The following is an 18544-nucleotide window of genomic DNA, read 5'->3' as shown; positions in this document are numbered from 1 at the left end:
CTGACTTCAATTGAAAATGATCCAAATCCTAGCATGTCCATATTAACAGAGTCAACAACTATGTTATAAAACAAAATGTTTCTCACAATAATAAAAAGAAAGCTGGTTCATACTTCTGAAACCATATAAAGATAAAAAATTTTTAAAAAATCACTCTCAATTTGGAGAAATAAATTTACATTATACAACACTATATTGCCAGGTCAAAGAGGGCAGGGACATAAATGTACACTAAAATGCAAATGTTTCCCAAAGAGATAAAACAAATTCCATTTACAGCATGAAGGTTTACAAATGTACACCTGTACAACCAAGGAAAGTATCACTACTAAATTAGCAAGGCTTTTAGAATAAACATTGAAACAAGATTTGCTTTTAAAGTGTAAACTTACATCTATTACTACACACACAATGCATATATTTATAGGAAGCAAAAAAAGCTATCTGAATATGTAATCATGCTTAAATGTTGAGCTATCAAATTCACTTTTCAGTGGCCCCTTTTCACCTGTTTCCTACTTTCTGCATCTACTAGGAAAAAGCAAAATTAAGCTCAACACGTCCTCAACATGTCTTTGTAATTCTATAAGCAAAACAAAATACAAATTTCCACTCTTTCTCATTGCAAACCAAACTGAAAAGTTAATATGAAACTTCTCATTTAGTGCACTTAGCTGGATGGAAGTGTCACCATGATTTTGTTTTTTTCCTAACTCTTACAACAATTACATATGTAAGTATATACAACACTTCTGTACATTGCCAGAGACATTATAGGGCAGTATCTGTATTAAAAACCACATCAACCGTAAATAATGTTAAGTTCCTTTTATCTCAAATCATTTTATTCTTGTCTTACTTGCTGAGTTTTTATTTGCATGATAGTTTGTGAATTATCAAAATACAACTTAACTTTCTCTTTTTAAAATATTAATAATATTTATGCAGTTGATTGTTAATCTGTTATAAAAGGCTTCACGCAAAGGAAAAAAAAATAAGGACTATAATTCTATATACATCTCTATAAACCTGTTGTGCTATGGGGTTGTAGACCTACCAGACTGCAAGCCAGTTTTTTAAAAGAATACTGTACTTTTTCCTTTAAAAACTATTTTTGTGACTTTACAAGATAAAAATTTACAAAATATGTGACAACTTTTTTTTTTTGATACAGTTACATCATATACAGGCATTCTGTGCTTTGCTAGCAATCCAATCTGATAGGTCTCCATTCAGGGCTGAATATAATTTATAATTCACCACCCCCACCCCCCAAATATACACAAGAACCTTAAAAAATTTACAAATGGATGAATAAAGTCAATAAATACTTTTGCATTAAAAAAAATTGAAGATTCATAGTTGAGTTGTGTTTTGATAATTCACAAAAGAAATAGTCTTCTCACATGGTTAAATCATCTTCCTTCTTTTTTCCTTTACAGCATTCCATTTGGTGGTCCTCCAATAGGCCCTAGATCTGGGCTATTTTTCAAATAATATTTTTCCAACTTGGCCAGTATATGCTTTCCATATGTGTATTTGCGCAAAGTAGTAATGTGAGGTCGAATCTGAAAAACAAAAAATCTGCTTAAGAAATCTGAGTTATTTTAGGTTCCTGGTTCTTAAAAAAGCACCCTCAAATTTGGGTAGTTCAGAGGAATAATCACAATTTAACAATTTAAATTCAAAGCAGTTCTTGTCCATTCAATTTTCCACAAATTTCTGCTCTGAAATTTGTAAAATAAATAAACAAACCACTACTTTTAAATATGTCACATGCAAATACAGTAATACACAATACACAGTAGGAAAGTTTTGCTAGGAGTTTTAACGTTCTTTAAAAACCCTATCTTTATCTTTCCTTCCAGACTGGCAAGGTTAAAAATAAATGTAATTGCTAGATTGATGAATGTATGGTAAAACAGGCACTCTTCTCACATACTGGATAGGCAGAACCATAAGCTTACATGAGTGTAACTTGGCAGTATCTATTAAAATGTAAAATGTTTACATGCTTTGACCCAGTCACTCCGCATCCAGAAATCGACACTACCCACACATTTAATTATGCAAGGGTTTTATATACTTATAATAATCCAAGTTTCTTAAATATGATGTTGGCTCAATAAACTATGTAGCTGTTAAAAATAAGATCAACATTTTTGTACGCATGATTTTAAGCAGAAACACTGAAGTTAAAAATAAGAACTGGGGCTGGGGAGATAGCTCAGTCGGTAGAGTGCTTGCCTTGTAAGCACAAGGCCCTGGTTCGATCCCCAGCAGCCCCCCCCAAAACAAAACAAAACAAACAAACAGTACAAGTTGAAGGATAGTTTTCAAAAACTGGCACTATTATGAAGTTATTAATTATTATATATTAGCTACTAACTGACCCCAAAACACTTTCATGGCAGGAAGGGATCTGAAGCCTCTAAGTCCCAAGTTTTCAATTCCATGAATATAATAATTATTTCAAAGTTACCATAGCAGTATATTGTTGCTCAATTAAAGTTTTTATAGGTGCTCTATATCTGGGATAATGGAACAAAATGGGTTAAGAGATCATTTCCCTTCTACATGATGAAATCCAAAGAGGTTATATAATTTGCTTCATATTTCTCAAAGAAAATTAGAAAAAGTTCCAGAGCATTAAAATATTATTTCTTCCAGTGTTTTTTTTTTAAAATAAGTTTTCCTAAGGCAAGTAATGATTTCTTAAACAGGTCATTAGATTCTAGGAGGAAAACAAACTCAAAAAGTATTAGGAGGCACTCTCCTAACATGCGCAAGGGCCGCGGTTCAAATCCCCTGCGCCTCGGTAGGGAGAAAAAAAAAGTATTAGGAGTCACTACTACATGGGAGGAAAAAAGCAAATTAACCTAAGTCTTTGGTTAGTGGGAAAATCTAATTACATTTTAAAAATTAATGTTCAGTTCATGTACTATGAGCTAAATAAGACAGAGGATGAAAAGAATAAAGCTAAACATAGGTAAACAGATGAGAAATGAATACTTATTTTACTGAACAGGTTACTTTAAGAATTTAATAAAAAGAAAGGTTATCCATGGGTTTTTTCTCTCCAGTTATAGCACATACAAAGAAATTATACCTAGGCAGAAATTATACCTAAACGTGTAGCTGAAGTCACACAAACTATGTATTACCTTGTGCATGATTATCTTTCTCTGAGCAGGTTCAGCCATATCAATCATCTTCTGAACCACATAATTGGCATACTGATCCTTCATCATGGTGTATAAGGCACTGTGAGGACCATCATTCTGGCAGCAAACTTCATCAATCAGTAAAGCTCTCTCAGCACGGGAGGCATGAGTAACACATTTTTCTACCACATTGCTAAAAAAACAAAAACTTTGTTATTTTTTTCTTTATAGCAAGATGTCCATGACTTTTCAAAGAATTTGCTACAACGTATAAGAAAACAGAAGAGACAGTAAGACGGGATTCTTTTGTTTTAAAATTACATTAAAAATAGGAATTTGGGCTGAGCCATGTGGTGCACACCTATGATTCCAGCTACTTGGGAGGCTGAAGCAAGAGGACTGCAAACTCGAAGCCAGCTTGGACAACTCAGCAAGACCCTGTCCCAAAATAAAATAAAATACAAAAAAATAATTAAAAAGGGCTGGAATGTAGCTCAGAGTAGAGCACTTGTCTGGCATGCATGAGGCCCTGGGTTTGATCCTGGGCACTGAAAGAAACATAGGACCAACCTACCCTTTGATATCTGCAAGTTTAATTATGGGTGTTAAAATTATAATCCAAAAAAGGAAACCACATTGTTAATAAAGTCTGACTTTCAAGAACATGTACTGAATACATTTGCACTTCCTTACTGATCTAAATACAGATTGAAAAGTAGAACAAATGTGGGTTAAACCAGTTAGTTATGTGTATTAAAAAGAAGGGGGGGGGGTGGCGAGGCAATGTTCTTGTAGTCCTGTATGCACTTTTTCTTTTGAGACTGAATCTTGCTATGTTGCCAAGGCTAGTATCAAGCTTATGAGCTCAATCAACTCTCCTGTTTCAGCCTCCTGAGTAACTTTGAGTATAGGAAAGTGCCAGCCGGCCTTTATATTCTTTTAAAAGTCACCAAAAAAGATTATCCTTCAATGATATATACTTTATGCATTCCTGATGAAAAAACTGATCCCTGGAATTAGAAAACACTGCAATACCTGGCAAATTTGTGTTGACTCAGAGCTAACACCTTTCCTCTGATTTCAGAAACAATTTTGCTCTTGTCTTCAGGTCGACCATGTTCCAGTACATGCTGAATAACATAATTGCCATACTGATCCTACAGAGAGATATTTAAAAAATATTTTTCTAACAGTTGTTCCTTTAGAATAATGCTTCCTTAAAAAGATGTTAATAATTTGCCCCCAAATCCAGTATTATCAAGAGAATACAATAAACTCATTTTACTGATTCTATAATAATAAACTACATTTCTTAAAAAAATTTTTCAAGAACATACACACATTTCAAATTATTAGGGAATTTATACCTGTACTAACTGCTCTGTATGTTGGTGAAGTTCTTCCAAGATGGGTAAGGTCTGTTCTGCAGTACAATGCTCTAGAATACGCTGAATTACTCTGCAGCCGTAAGGATGGGTGGAGAGCACAAATACCTTAAAACAAAATAATTAAAATTTATACTTCTGATACTTTTAATAGTTCAATAAGGTAAAGAGGTTTCACATGAAACAAGGAGTTAGTTTAAAAGAGGATGATAGATTCAGTTTAATATAATGCCTACCATGGTAGCAAAGACTGGAAGGTTGTGGGAGAGAGTCCTGAACTTAAAGCTATTTTAACTGCATTCACAGATATAAGCAGTAAATAACCAAAGAGTTACAAGTAAACACAGATTATACATGCAAATTTCTGTTCACGAAGGTCACATGTGCAGGTACATGAATTACAAGTGTGTCTAGAACTATGGCCTAACTTTTTAAAATGTAGAAATGTAAAAATTACATCTTGAAAATATGAAGAGATGGTCTACCCACTTCAAAAATTATACCAGAGATATACGACAGCTACAGGATTCAAGTAAAAAGCATCAGATATCAAGAAATTAACACTGGTCAAAGAGAAGAGGAGTATTTTCACATTGCACTGAAAATATGCTGACTACTAGAATATAAAACCTAGCAGGAACTCAGAAAAAAATTACAAAATCTAAAGCCAATTACTTAATATTTATTACCTAAACAACAGCATGACATTAAAAAACTGCACCTGTATTTGAACTGCCAATTTCACATGAAGTTCTCTAAAAATGAAATGCAACAAAATAGCTTCAAACTCTCAATGAAAAGTCTGCAAGGATCAGATTAAAATGTGGAATGTTTCAGATGAAAGTAATAAACATCCAAGTGGTTTTGTTCTTTATTAAATGAAATAAAAAACTGACATTTCACTGAAATGAATACCAATTAAAAAAAAAAAAACTTAGGCCATGTTTCATTGGTTATACGTTTGGAATGTCAGCCAATGTATTTGTCAGTTGTGATTTTTATTCACTGTTACACTTTTTTTTTTTTTCTTTTTGCGGTGCTGGGGATTGAACCCAGGGCCTTCTTGCAAGCACTCTACCGACTGAACTATCTCCCCAGCCCGTCACTGTTACACTTTTATGCATGCTTTAACATCTTATTACTTTTTAAATCTAGAGTGAGTGTTATAAGAGTATTGTATCTTTTTTGTGATACCATTAAGACTTCTTTCCTTAGCCCCTCAGCCTCAGAAATTTGGAAAATATGTGGTTTACTATTTTAATAGTGATTATCTTTACTTCTTAAAATATGACCAAACTACTAAGTTTTTCAACTTGGGGGTGGGGGAGAAACACTATCCAATGAGGTATAAATTAATGCACATTTATTGTTTTGTTTCTTATTTTTGTATGCACATGCTGGTATTATCTTGAGACTCAAGAAAAATGTTAATATTCAAAGTCTAAAATAATGCCCCACTAACAAATCCGAAGCCAAAAAAATCAATCTTACTTGTCCTTTGAAAGCATCAATGATGAACTGCAGTGACTGTGGCTGAACACATTCAATACATTTTTGTACAACGTGGTTTCCATTCTGATCTTTCACACATTTGAGTACATGACCATCTAGCTCCTTAACCATTTCACTCTGCAAAGGAGAAGATGCCATTTAAAATTAACTAATCAAACATAACAGGATTAAAAATACTTAGGTGAGTAAAACAGCATACTCAAAATTATTTCCTATATTTTTTTAATACATGAAAATTTAAAAATTTTCCCCCCTGAGGTATAATTAGAGGAAATCATTGAAGCTGAGAATTATTAAAACATATTGCAGGACTATAATGTTAATGACACACATTGAAATGTAACCTAATGATGCTGAATTTGCATTGTAGATTAAACTACTATATACATCTTCTACTAATCAGCTGGTACCTAACACATTTTAAAGAATTGACAAGGTCTCGCTAAGTTGCCCAGGTTGGTCCTGAAATTTACATCCCTTTGCCTCAAGCTCCCAAGTAGCTGGGATTACAGGTGTATGCCACTGCATCTGGCTTTCTCATAGTCTGTTTAATCTCATATAAAAACCCCACTTAGGGTCGCTTCACAGTATACATATACAAATATGTATATACACACACACACACACACGTACACTTAAAAATTTCTTATTTATTGGTGCATTATAATTATACATAATAGTGGGATTCACTATTACATATTCCTGTACACACACATAACAGAACAATAAAATTTGGTCAGTTTTGTTCCCCAGTACTTCCCCTTTCCCTTTCCTCCTCCCTTTACAATATGTATTTTAACATTGGGAAAATTAGCATTTACTCTTATTCCCTACTCTCAATATTCTTGTCTATTTAAAATAATTTTTAAAAATTATCAGGAATACATGACTAGAATTGCATTAATCCTTTTTTTTGCATTAATCCTTTAATAACTTATTTACACTTCCAATCCAAGTATATTTTCTCATTTAACTTACATGTGTCTCTTTAAAAGAACTGCAAATCTTATTAAGAGGATTATGAAGTTACTTTTTGTTGGACTGGACTTATATATATATATATATATATATATATGTAAATACACACACATATATATATACATGCTTATGTATACCTTACATAAAGCCAGCACAAATGAATGCTATGCTATTTTTAAATTTTTATTCTTATAATAAGACATTAGATACAACCCAAATAAATAGTAAAATGCATTTTGATATCACAGAAAATCAGATTAGTGACTGATATATATAACAAAAACAAATCATGGGCTGTGGCTGTAGCTCAGTGGTACAGTGTTTGCCTAGAACATGCAAGGTCCTGGGTTCAATCACAAGTACCAACTATAACAACCAAAAAACATGCATTATTTGACCTTATGCTTGCCACACAGCAGGCACTCAAATATTCTCACTGAGAGATGGAAAGAAGGGAATGGATAGACAGATCAAAGATCTGCTCTGTAACTTTTAAATAGTAAGGAGCTATTTTAGCCTTAACTAAAAAATTTAGTCTAGTGTGGAAATATCTAAAATTGAATAAATATTACAAAAACTTTTTCTTAACTTACAATTACCTGCTGGTCAGAAGAAATAGACTCTAATGCTTTTTGAATAACACGGCAGCCATACATCTGTAAGGCTAAAGGCAGAACATGACCACGAATACGAGTAGCCAAGGCTAATTTTTGATCCAAACTCCCAAACTGACAGAAAAGAAAGTAACGTTAATAAAATATTATTTTATTAAACTTGAATAAGATGATTTGTCATCTGTTCAACCAGTTTTAAAAATATAACTATCTCCCTTTTATTAAATTGTATTATCTATAATTTTGTTGTTACTATCACATTAACTACTGTTTAAAGTGATATTAGTCTTTTAAAGTTACACATCTTCATTTCTAACCCCCCCCCCGCAACATCTTTAATACATGAACTTTGGAGCAATACATTCAGACCACCAGAACTCTCTTACCCAGGTAATTTTCAAATCATATTCTGATATGATTAAAGAGAAAACTGTTAAACCATGATACAACATAGATGTTTAAGGTATAAACTAAGAATTAGATAAATTACCAAACAACACACAAAAAGACTACAATGGCATTCATTAACTAGTTCACCTCAGACTTATTCCTAGGATTTTGTATTTTACATCAAAATTAACAAATTTTAAAGTAGGTCCACATGTGTAAAATTTTAAAAACTGTAACATAACACATATACATACCCACACCCACCCTATAAAATATACCATTTTAATGTCTATAATTCAGTGATATTAATTACTCACTCTGTTACATAACCATCATCATTCTGCCCATATCTTTTGGATATCTTCAAACAGAACTGCTGTATCCATTCAACAATAACTTTCCATATTCCCCTTTCCTACCAGCACCTGGTAAGCCCTCATCTACTTTATGTCCCTATGAATGTGCTGTTGTAGATATTTCATGTAGATGGAAACTGATATTTGTCCTTTTGTTGTCTGGTTTATCTGACTTAGTTCTTCTACCATGTGTCAGAACTTCATTCCCTTTGATGGCTGAGTACTATTCTGTTGTTTTGTATATAACATTTTATTTATCCATTTATCTGTTGACTGAAACTGGATCATTCCCCAAATCTGGCTATTGTAAATAATGGTACAAAGAACACTAGTGTTTAAGTGCCTGTTTTTAATCCTTGAGAGTATTTGAAGAGAACTGCTGAGTTGTTCAGTAATGCTGTTAAGTGTTTTGAGGAACCACCAAACTCTTTTACAGCAGCTGCACCATTTTATATTCCTATCAGCAATGTATGAGTGTTATGTCTCCACAATGTTATCCATACTTGATATTTTCCATTTTTTTTTAACTTATAGCCATCCTAGTAGGTATAAATAGCATCACCTTGTGGTTTTTTGATATACATTTCTGTAATAACTAAGGATCCATCTTTTTGTGGATTAATGGTTATTTGTATTTTCTATGAAGAAATGTCTATTCAAGTCCTTTATTCATATTTCAATTGGGTTGTCTTTTTGTTGTTGAGGTGTAGGACTTCTTTATATATTTAGATATAAAATCATCATCAGATATATGACTTGCAAATATCTTTGTATGAAAGTGACTGTTACAAATGTTCAGAGATTTTCTCAGCTTAAAGCATATGGATTATAATTGAATATACAAACATGCAATGCATGCTTACCTCAAAAAACTTCTGTATAACGTAGTTGCCAAAAACATCAGTCATTAATTGATAGGCTGCCTGTAAAATTTCATTAAATACCATCTGTCGCTCGGCTGGAGTAGCTCTCTCTAACTTTTGCTGTATAAACCTATGAGAGGATGATTTTTAAATACCATAACAATGGTTGAAAATAAGCTTTATTTCTTACTTGAACATTACATACACACACTCTTCCAGAAATGTTAACACTTTATATATATAGCTAGTTTATAACAAAATACAAACATTATGAAGTATCTGTTTATAATATCTTAAAATATACTTAACAACTTTCAGTTATAGGGAGATAAAATTTGTATGCAACTATCTAATCTAAAATCACTTGTTAAAAATTACAGGTTTATCATAAAATAAAAAAATACAAAAAGAAAATACCTCAAATTTAATTAATGTTAAATTCCATTTTTAATATCTATTTTAAGAATGCTAATTCACACATACCACTCCAAGCATCACATCTAACATATTTAATGTAAAAATGCACTGAATTTTCATATAACAAATGCAGCATATTTCAATTTGAATGATGTCACACTGAATACCAATAAAGCAACACTCATGTGTAACTAAAAAGAACAAACAAAAAGCAACACAATTTTAACTACACATGAATTTTTATAATTTATCCTAATGTGAAAAGAAAAACATAATCCGTAATGGTTTTAAGAGCTTCCAATGTCAATGCTGGTTAGCTAAGCCAAGACAAGAAAAATTTACACTTTTATAAGGCAGCAATTTTCAAAGCAGAAAATATCAAGAATCATAAACACCTACCTAGAACCATGCTGGTCTTGAGAAAACTCAACTATATGTCCAATCAAGTCTCTAAGTTGAAGGTTTGGGAAGCGGTTGTTTCTGAAATCTTCCAATAATCTACTGCGGCCAGAGGGCATAATATCAGACCTATTATACCGAAGCCGAGAAGGAGGAAAGAGCTGGCTGCTGGAGCTAAATAGACTGGAAGTGCTTGAAGCACTTCGATATTTTGCTTCTGCTCCAGGTGCTGCAGAGATATATCGACCACTACCATTTGTCAGTCCTCCTACAACAAAGCAGCTGTGGTCAGCAGATATTTTTGACAAAGTTATTTCTCAAATAAAAGTTACTTATATTACAAATTCAGTCAACAAATACGCATCTCCCCCCCACCATTAATTCCTATTTGTTATGAGAGGAAATTAAGCTTAGAGGAGAAAAACCTCACACAGGTTTAATGTATATGGTCATTTGAAAAATGAGACTATAAAACATCAGAAAAATAAACCCGCATCTGCTCTTGGCAGCTAAACGTGTATAGTAAGATCTAAACGTGTATAGTAATGTCATGTGTATTCATATTGATACCAAAATCCTAACAGCATCAATAAAGCTTTCAGTAACATTAACAAGCAAGTTATAAATAGCCAGCAAACAGATTTTAAGCCACTGAAACTATATGACTAAAATCCACTTGAAGTATTAATGGAATAACATTGAGTGTTAAACCAGTACTCTCTGAGAAAACATTAAAAATACATTGTCTTATATATTTCTACTAAAGAAAAACCGTTTAACTCAATGTTTGAAGCTTTAAAAAATATTGATTCAAATTATACAATTTTTAAAAGATCTTAAAATTTTAATTAAAAGTTCTATCCATAAAATACTATTATTTTGCAGACAGTAGTAAAAAACAGCAGTTATTCCCAGTCTTAACCACTTATGATGCATAAAAAAGCTTGAAACTTATGTCTCATTCAAGAAAATTAAAAGGCAAAGAAATAAAAAAAATGCAAGCAGAAAATTGTTTTTATTATAAAGTACTTGACAGTGTCCTTTTAAAAATGAAAATGTAAATACAACTGTAAAATGCAGACTTTAGTAGTTCAGAAAAATCAAATCCACCATCACCTGTTATTATATACCAACTCTGTTTAGAGTAGTGTGCTATGCAGTCAGTCAGAACCACGGGGAAGAGACATTCCCAAGGACACACTGTCAGTGCAAAGTCATACAGAGACATTAAAGGCCAAAAGGAATTATGAAGACAGGGAGCAAATAGGAGTTTCAATCCTGGAGATTGAATAGGGTTAGAGCACTCTTCTAAGATTCTCTGTTCTTACGGCCCTAGTTTTAATTTTTCTCCACCGAACTTTCCCATTGTACAACATATTACGCACTTCTTTATTTGAATCAACTTCTCCAATGTTGAGTGGCATTAAATTAGATAACCTGGCATCTAGACAATGTCTAACATATAGTGAGGTGGGTGCATAATATTTACTGAATGACAATTAGAAAGCATAAACATTTTATGTAGCATGGACTGCCTAAGGTTTCGTTGTAGCATATCTTGTTTAAAATGTGTAAACAGTTCATCTTATACAACAAAATCACTAATAACAAATTCTTGTTTTTTTCTTGTTCTACACATTATACTCAGTAACCACAGATGAAATACGCAGACTAAGAGTTCAGTGTTTGAATACTATCTCAATTTTATCACTACTTTCAACTCTCCCAGTTCCCATTATTTATATAGTTTCATGAAATGTTCACAAATAAATAATAACTAGCCCATCTGATTTACAATGCAATTACCATGATATTTAAAAATGCTACTTTAATTAGGTGTTTATCATTAACATCCCGTGTGTCACTTTTTTTTTTTTTTTAAGCATCCTGGCCCTTTTTGTAGTGTAGTTTACTTTTTCAATGTTTTTACACACATGAATTTTATTTCTCCTTTCAAAGGCTATTTTGCTGATATGGTAAAATATGACATCCTGTTGAGTATGTCCTCAATATGTTTTCAAATCTATTTAAAACCTATTTCTCATACAGTTTTCCTTGTAGTACACTAATTGTTCACCTTTTTCTTTTTCTTTTTTTTTTGTCTTGGGGATGGAACCCACTGGTGCTTACCCACTTTGAGTCACATCCCTGTCCTTTTTGTATTTTTTTTTAGAGACAAGGTCTCACTGAGTTGCTTAGGGCCTCACTAAGTTGCTGAGGCTGGCTTTGAATTCAGGATCCTCCTACCTCCCAAGTCACTAGTATTACAAGTGTGTGCAACCATGACTGGCATACCTTATTCTTTACTATCTCAGTACCATTGCTTTAAACATAGGGTTAAATTTTATACTTTATGCAATAAAGATTTTCAATACCAAATTAAAAAATGCATACTTACCCCAGGAAATAACCAAACCAATTTTATTTGGTACCTGGAATGTCTCTCATATCTAGATTTTCTTTAATTTTGTTCTATCAGTTCCTAACACCCAACTCCTGATGTACTCTTTGCATGCAATTGTCTAGTAAAGCTATGCTTCCTTGAGTTTTAAAAATCTTAGACTTTGAGCTCTAAAAAACTGTCCTCAATTATGAAACAAGAAAAATTATTTTACCCAGTAGGATACCTGCCTTACATTAATTTTTACTCAGCATTTAAAACCCAATTTGTAATATTCATTAAACATTTTAAATGTGGTAGTTAAACATTAAAAAAAGGTCATCTAAAACCTGTGGGGTTGAGGAACATTCTAACAAAACAATGGACCTATACCCATATTCTCCAAAAAAAGAGAGAAGGTAATAAAAAACAAACAGCTCAAGATTGGGGAACCATGAAAAATAAAAGTAACACATAATCACTTAGGGTTCCTGGTTGACTGGATAATAGGCTCCCAAATCAATCTCCCTCCTTCTCTTTGTTATAACAAACACTGGTGAGGCAACTGGCAGCACTGCAATAAAGCTGGCTGACTTGCTAGTAATATTGCTCACATTAATCTCCCGACTTTAATAACTGTGGTTACATGAAAGACTATCGTCCTTTTCAGGAAATACATACTGGTGAATTTATAAGTACAGAACTTCATTATTGCAACTTCATCTTCAAAAATAAAATTGTGCTTTTTGTATAGGGGATAGAGAAAGGATGATAAAATGAATGTGGTAAAATGATGACATTTGGAAAATGAGTGAAGAATATCGTGGGATTTTTAAAACACTAGTTATATGCCTTTCCAACAATCCTAAAACTATTCCAAAATCAGTCAAAAACAAACACACAAACAGGTCACCCATTTTACACTTCTGATGTTCGTAGTCTAAAGGCAGGTTATGTTCTGTACCAGATGTGCTAGAGGGATAACAGGTCCTTTCATCATTTAGTCTCCACCACCACTCACTACTTCTTAAGGTCTATTGTTCTAGAATCTTTCCTAGCACCAGAAGTAAAAAAATATTTAAAAATACAGGAGAAAACAGGGGAGAAAAGCAATGCAACAACTGAAAAAAAAATCTGACTAGCCTTTGTTTTCTAACCTCTTGGGATTGCAAAGGCAGGTCCTCAACCTGTTTGTCAGATCATTATATACTTTTAAAAACAGAGATGCCTAGCTATGCACAGTAGCACAAACCTACACTCCCACTGAGGCTGAGGCCTCAGCAACTTTGTAAGATTCTGACTCAAAATAAAAAATGAAAAGGACTACAGATGTAGCTCAGTGGTAAAGTGCCCCTGAGTTCAATTCCCAGAATCAACCAACCAATTGATGATAGGTAGGAAAACAGACTTCTGAGCCATACTTTAGATACTGAATTACCTTTTCTTTAATTTTTACTTTAAAAAAATCAACTTGATAGCTATTCTGATAGAAGAGTTTGAAGAACAACAAATTAGATCAAAGTAATTTATTTAAAGTTTTAATTTTATAACATGTCTCAACTACTAATTTCAAATAATAATGGCAATTCAAGATTTGGAGTCCTGCACAGTGCACAATTACATAAAAACCAAAAGGGAGAGTGTTTCAGAAGGCAAGGCTCTGGAAATCTTCATAAAATAAAGATAACAATGCAAGATAGTTTAGTTGCAATAAGCAAAGAATCAACGACATAGAATGAATAGGTAGTTAAAAAAAAAAAAAAGCTAAATTGAATACAGCCTAGTTAATGGCATTAACTTTACCTCTAGCCTGCAGAGGTCCATTTAGTGCTCTAGTTCAGTATTTTTTCTCTAATTCATTTTCAAAAGTATTTGGAACATTCAAAGTAGACTTTAAAAACCATGGATAATCTGACCTTCTACTCCATCTATTTGCATGTTGCTTAGAAAAAAAGACTCCACAGCAGAGATTCTCGATATGCACACAAATGACTTTGGGATCATGGTAATTTATTTCTAAATACTCACAGTTGACAGTATAAAGTAGACCTTGGGTCCAAAGCATATAGTAATTTATTATTTTGTTGAGAAAGAAAAATTACTTTGTTCAGAATAAAACTATTGTGAGTATAATTCAATATACTCTCTCTGGATATTATTCATGGCCTTGTTATCCTTCTGTACATAATTGTTTTAAAGAGGCAGTTATCACTTACTGAATATTCTGTATAAGACTATGATAGGCAAATTTGGAATAAAATGTTATACTGTGTTATGTCCTCCAAAGTCGTCATTAAAAATGTTTTAAGTCACCCAGTTGTAGCAATTTGTTCCATATCAAACCTCCAAGTTCTTCTACCTTCTATCCATTACCCAGTTGCCTAAGATGTCAGACTTTGAGTTGGTGAACCAGAGGGCCAACTCCGTATTGCTGAGTTGTGTCCCTCCCCCCAAATATGTTCATTTAAGTTCTAATCCCTAGTATCTCTGAATATGATATTATTTGGAAATAAGGTCTTTGCAGTTGTTACCAAGTTAAAATGAGGTTATACTGGACTAGGATGGGTTCTATCCAGTGATTGGTGTCCTTATAAGAAGATTTAGATAGAGAACACTATGTGCCGATGGAGATGGAGTGATTTAGCTACAACCTATAGAAAAAAGAATTTCTGGGAACCACCAGCAGCTGGGAAAGGGAAAGAAAAGATTTATTCACTAGAACCTTTTAGAGCATGGTCATGCCTACACCCTGATTTTAGACTTCCAGCCTTCACAACTGTGAAATAAACTTCAGCTGTATGAAGCCATCTAATTACTGTAATCGGTTATAGTAGCCCTGTAAAAGGAATACAAATGCATTCTTTTTTTTCAATTACAGAAAATCAAGCATTAGCTAGAATGCTTAATGTTAAAAATGTTTATATAATACACATACATGCTTAAACGAAGATTATTAGGTCATTGATTGATTAAAGTTAAAACAAGACAGTATTTCCTTCTAGACTAATATACAAATGACTCAAATTTATGATTCCTTTTTCCTCAAGACTCAATTTTTTTATATATGTATTGCATTTAAAGTATAAAACCATTTTATTTTTCTCTCAACTGGCAAGTTTGTTCTATTATTTTATGAGCTTTAATGTAACACTGCTACACAAGAATGTCATTCTCTTAATAAACCTGAGTCAAATGCATTCCATTTTACTAACACTGACAACATACTTAAGCTGAACGACTCATTCAGGGAAGCATTAAGTAATAATTAGACTGAAATTTACTTATTTTCTTTTTTTTGCAGTACTGGGGATTTAATCCAGGGGTGCTCTAACACTGAGCTATAATCCCAGCCCTTTCATTTTGAGACAAGTTCTTAAGTTGTCCAGGTTGGCTTTGAACTTATGGTCCTCTTACCTAAGCCTCCCAAGTAGCTGGGTTTCAGGAAGGCATTATCATGCCCGAACTAGAGTAAAAATTTTTTAAATGTCAGAATGATTCACTTAAAAGTTTTCAGCTAAACTCTGCTATATCTCATAAAAAATATTTCATGTCACGCTGGGGTTGTAGCTCAATGGTAGAGCACTTGCCTAGCATGTGTGAGGTGCTGGCTTTGAGTCTCAGCACCACATATAAATAAAGATCCACTGACAACTAAAAAAAAAAAAAATTAATGTCATATGCCACCCTGGAAAATGGAGTTATGTTTTAAATACATAAAAAAATTTGAATTATTGTTATCTATATATTTTCCATATAAAGAAACCAAAATTTTATTTTATTTTTTTTGTGCTGGAAATTGAACTTAGGTGTTTTACCACTGCGCTATATCATCAGTCCTTTTTTATTTACTTTTTGAGAAGGGTCTCCTAAATTGCTTAAGAACCTTGCTAAATTGCTGAGGCTGGCCTAGAACTTGGGATCCTCCTGACTCAGCCTCCAGAGCTGCAGGGGTTATAGACATGCACCACTGTGCCTGTCAAGAAACCAAAATTTTATTCAGGGAAAGACTGAGGAAACAAAGACTTTAAAAAACAAAGCAATCACAGTTGAAAGTATAATCCTTCACATCATTTTAATAGGCTACTATTAAAAGCATTATCGTGTTATCTTAAATACAAAAAAATTTAATAATATGTAAACAAACATAAGATATAAACTATAAACCAGTTATGTAATATAAAATAAAAATCTATTGCTTCTATTCCTATTGCTTATGATTCTCTTCTAAGAAATCTTATCTCAGTCTCAAATAGTTGGACTTAAACACATAAATAAAGGTAAAGGGTGATCGCCATCACAGAAGATACTTAATCTTCCCTCATTCATCAAAAAGCATTTTTTTTAAATTAAAAAGCATGTTTAACAAATCAAGATTTAATATAAAAACTATACACTCTTCAGTCTAGTACTATACCATTTCTATCAATAACTTTTCTTGCCAATTTCCACTATTCTGTCAAAAGGGGTAGAGTTTTGTATGGTTTGAAAAACTGCCGGGATTTTGTAACTTTTGTGATTGATGAACATGCGAACACTTTAAAAACCTAACCCCACCACCTACCAAAGAGTAAGTAGTAGGTAAGCCTCTCTGAGCTGCCTATATGGACACATGGCTAAAAGTTTTTTCAGACTTTCAGATTTCACTTGACTTTTTTTTAGTTAAAACACTGGGTAATACAGTTAACAAATGAACAAGTTGTATCTGTATTTTCTTTGAAATATTGCTGCTGAGACTGCCTTTCCTGTTTGGACAGTGGAAAAACTGTAGAAGCTGAGAGTTTTCTCTTAAACCATGATTAATAAGGACTTAAGCTATCTTAATTAAAGTTCACTTCATAAATTAGGAATACTGGGAAGAATAATTTAAATCCTAGACTAACATATGCACATTTATTTCTTGATGGGGTTGTTATGATGGGAAGAGGGCTGAACTGGGAAGGTATTATGAAAAATCTTAAAAACCAAGACGTGTACACACACACACACACACACACACACACACACACACACACACACACACTTCCACAACTGACTCATAAAACTCCATTTTTATAGTGCAACAGTTCAACATCCCTATTTAAAAAAAAGAGAACTCTGGTATCCAAAACAGTGCCAAAATCATGACACAAGTGAAAAATTTTATACTTCCACACGGGACCTCATGTGAAGGGTCTCAGTTAAAATGCAGACACCAAAATTACATATAAAAGTACCCTCATGATGCACGTATAGGTACATATGAAACATAAATCAATTTTGTATGTAGACCTGGGTCCCAACCCCAAGATCTTTCACTATGTCTATATAAATATTCTAAAATCTGAAAAAATTCAAAACTGTATTCTGAAGACTGACACACTTTTAACAGAAAGTACATTGATAAATGTATACCACTGATAAAATTACAACAATAACCCACTAATGTAAAAATCTATGTAGGATATAAAATATTTTTTTAAAAAATGAAGGTAGCCAGTGTCTTTGATAAAAAATAGATGTGTTAAAACCACTTGAATTCAACTACCTGAATATTAATTGAGCTCTGACTACAGAGAAAGGTCTGGGACTTCTGGTTTCTAATTTGGCAGGAAAAAGAAACCTAGAAGCAATTCTAACTTAATCCAGTGGGCAGTAAATTTGCTACAAAAACCATGAAGGAACGACAGTAATTTTATGGAGAGAATTACTGTTTCTATAGAATGGAATTATTGTAAGTGTATTTTAAGTACTGTATCATAGCTGTTGTTTCTGTATAAGCCACTAAACTACAAACTTGGTCATAATACACAAGAATAGTGCTTTCTTTTCTAGTCAAGCAGAGTGTGGCATGCAGGTGATTGATAATGGCTGAATGAATTAATAAGTAAAAACTTTGATCATACATAAAAATTATAAAAAGGTAGCCAATGAACTACATAAAAGATGAATACATTAAACAGCAATTAGACTCAGTAATTATGAATAAAATTTGCTATTGATTCTATTTAAAACATTTTAAAAATCACATAAAGATCATATTCTAAAAAATAAGAAATCTGAAATCCAAAATAATTTAAAAATTAGTATTTTTAAGAGCTTTTTATGGT

The 18544-nt window shown here is 32.7% G+C and overlaps 1 protein-coding gene across 13 annotated transcripts in view; it reads right to left on the bottom strand.

Moving 5' to 3' along the window:
* Positions 1 to 1083: 1083 nt before the first annotated feature.
* PUM2 (pumilio RNA binding family member 2) overlaps positions 1084 to 18544 on the bottom strand; it is a gene marked incomplete at its 5' end in the record, with an annotated part of 85320 nt that continues 67859 nt past the window's right edge. For 8 of the 13 annotated variants that reach the window (XM_079110928.1, XM_079110924.1, XM_079110932.1 and 5 more), the window contains 8 exons: positions 1084 to 1568; positions 3165 to 3357; positions 4200 to 4321; positions 4532 to 4657; positions 6041 to 6178; positions 7633 to 7767; positions 9263 to 9392; positions 10079 to 10346. In XM_079110928.1, the coding sequence (XP_078967054.1) occupies positions 1437 to 1568; positions 3165 to 3357; positions 4200 to 4321; positions 4532 to 4657; positions 6041 to 6178; positions 7633 to 7767; positions 9263 to 9392; positions 10079 to 10346 (1244 nt within the window). In that variant the 3' untranslated portion in view covers positions 1084 to 1436. The remainder of the gene's footprint in view (positions 1569 to 3164; positions 3358 to 4199; positions 4322 to 4531; positions 4658 to 6040; positions 6179 to 7632; positions 7768 to 9262; positions 9393 to 10078; positions 10347 to 18544) is intronic. The other 5 variants (XM_079110931.1, XM_079110925.1, XM_079110926.1 and 2 more) reach the window with 1 other exon arrangement.

This window comes from Sciurus vulgaris (assembly GCF_902686455.1).
Source record: "Sciurus vulgaris genome assembly, chromosome: 14".
Classification (NCBI taxonomy): domain Eukaryota; kingdom Metazoa; phylum Chordata; class Mammalia; order Rodentia; family Sciuridae; genus Sciurus; species Sciurus vulgaris.
The sequence above is the reverse complement of the archived record's forward strand: the minus strand, read 5'-3'. Positions and strand labels throughout refer to the sequence as shown.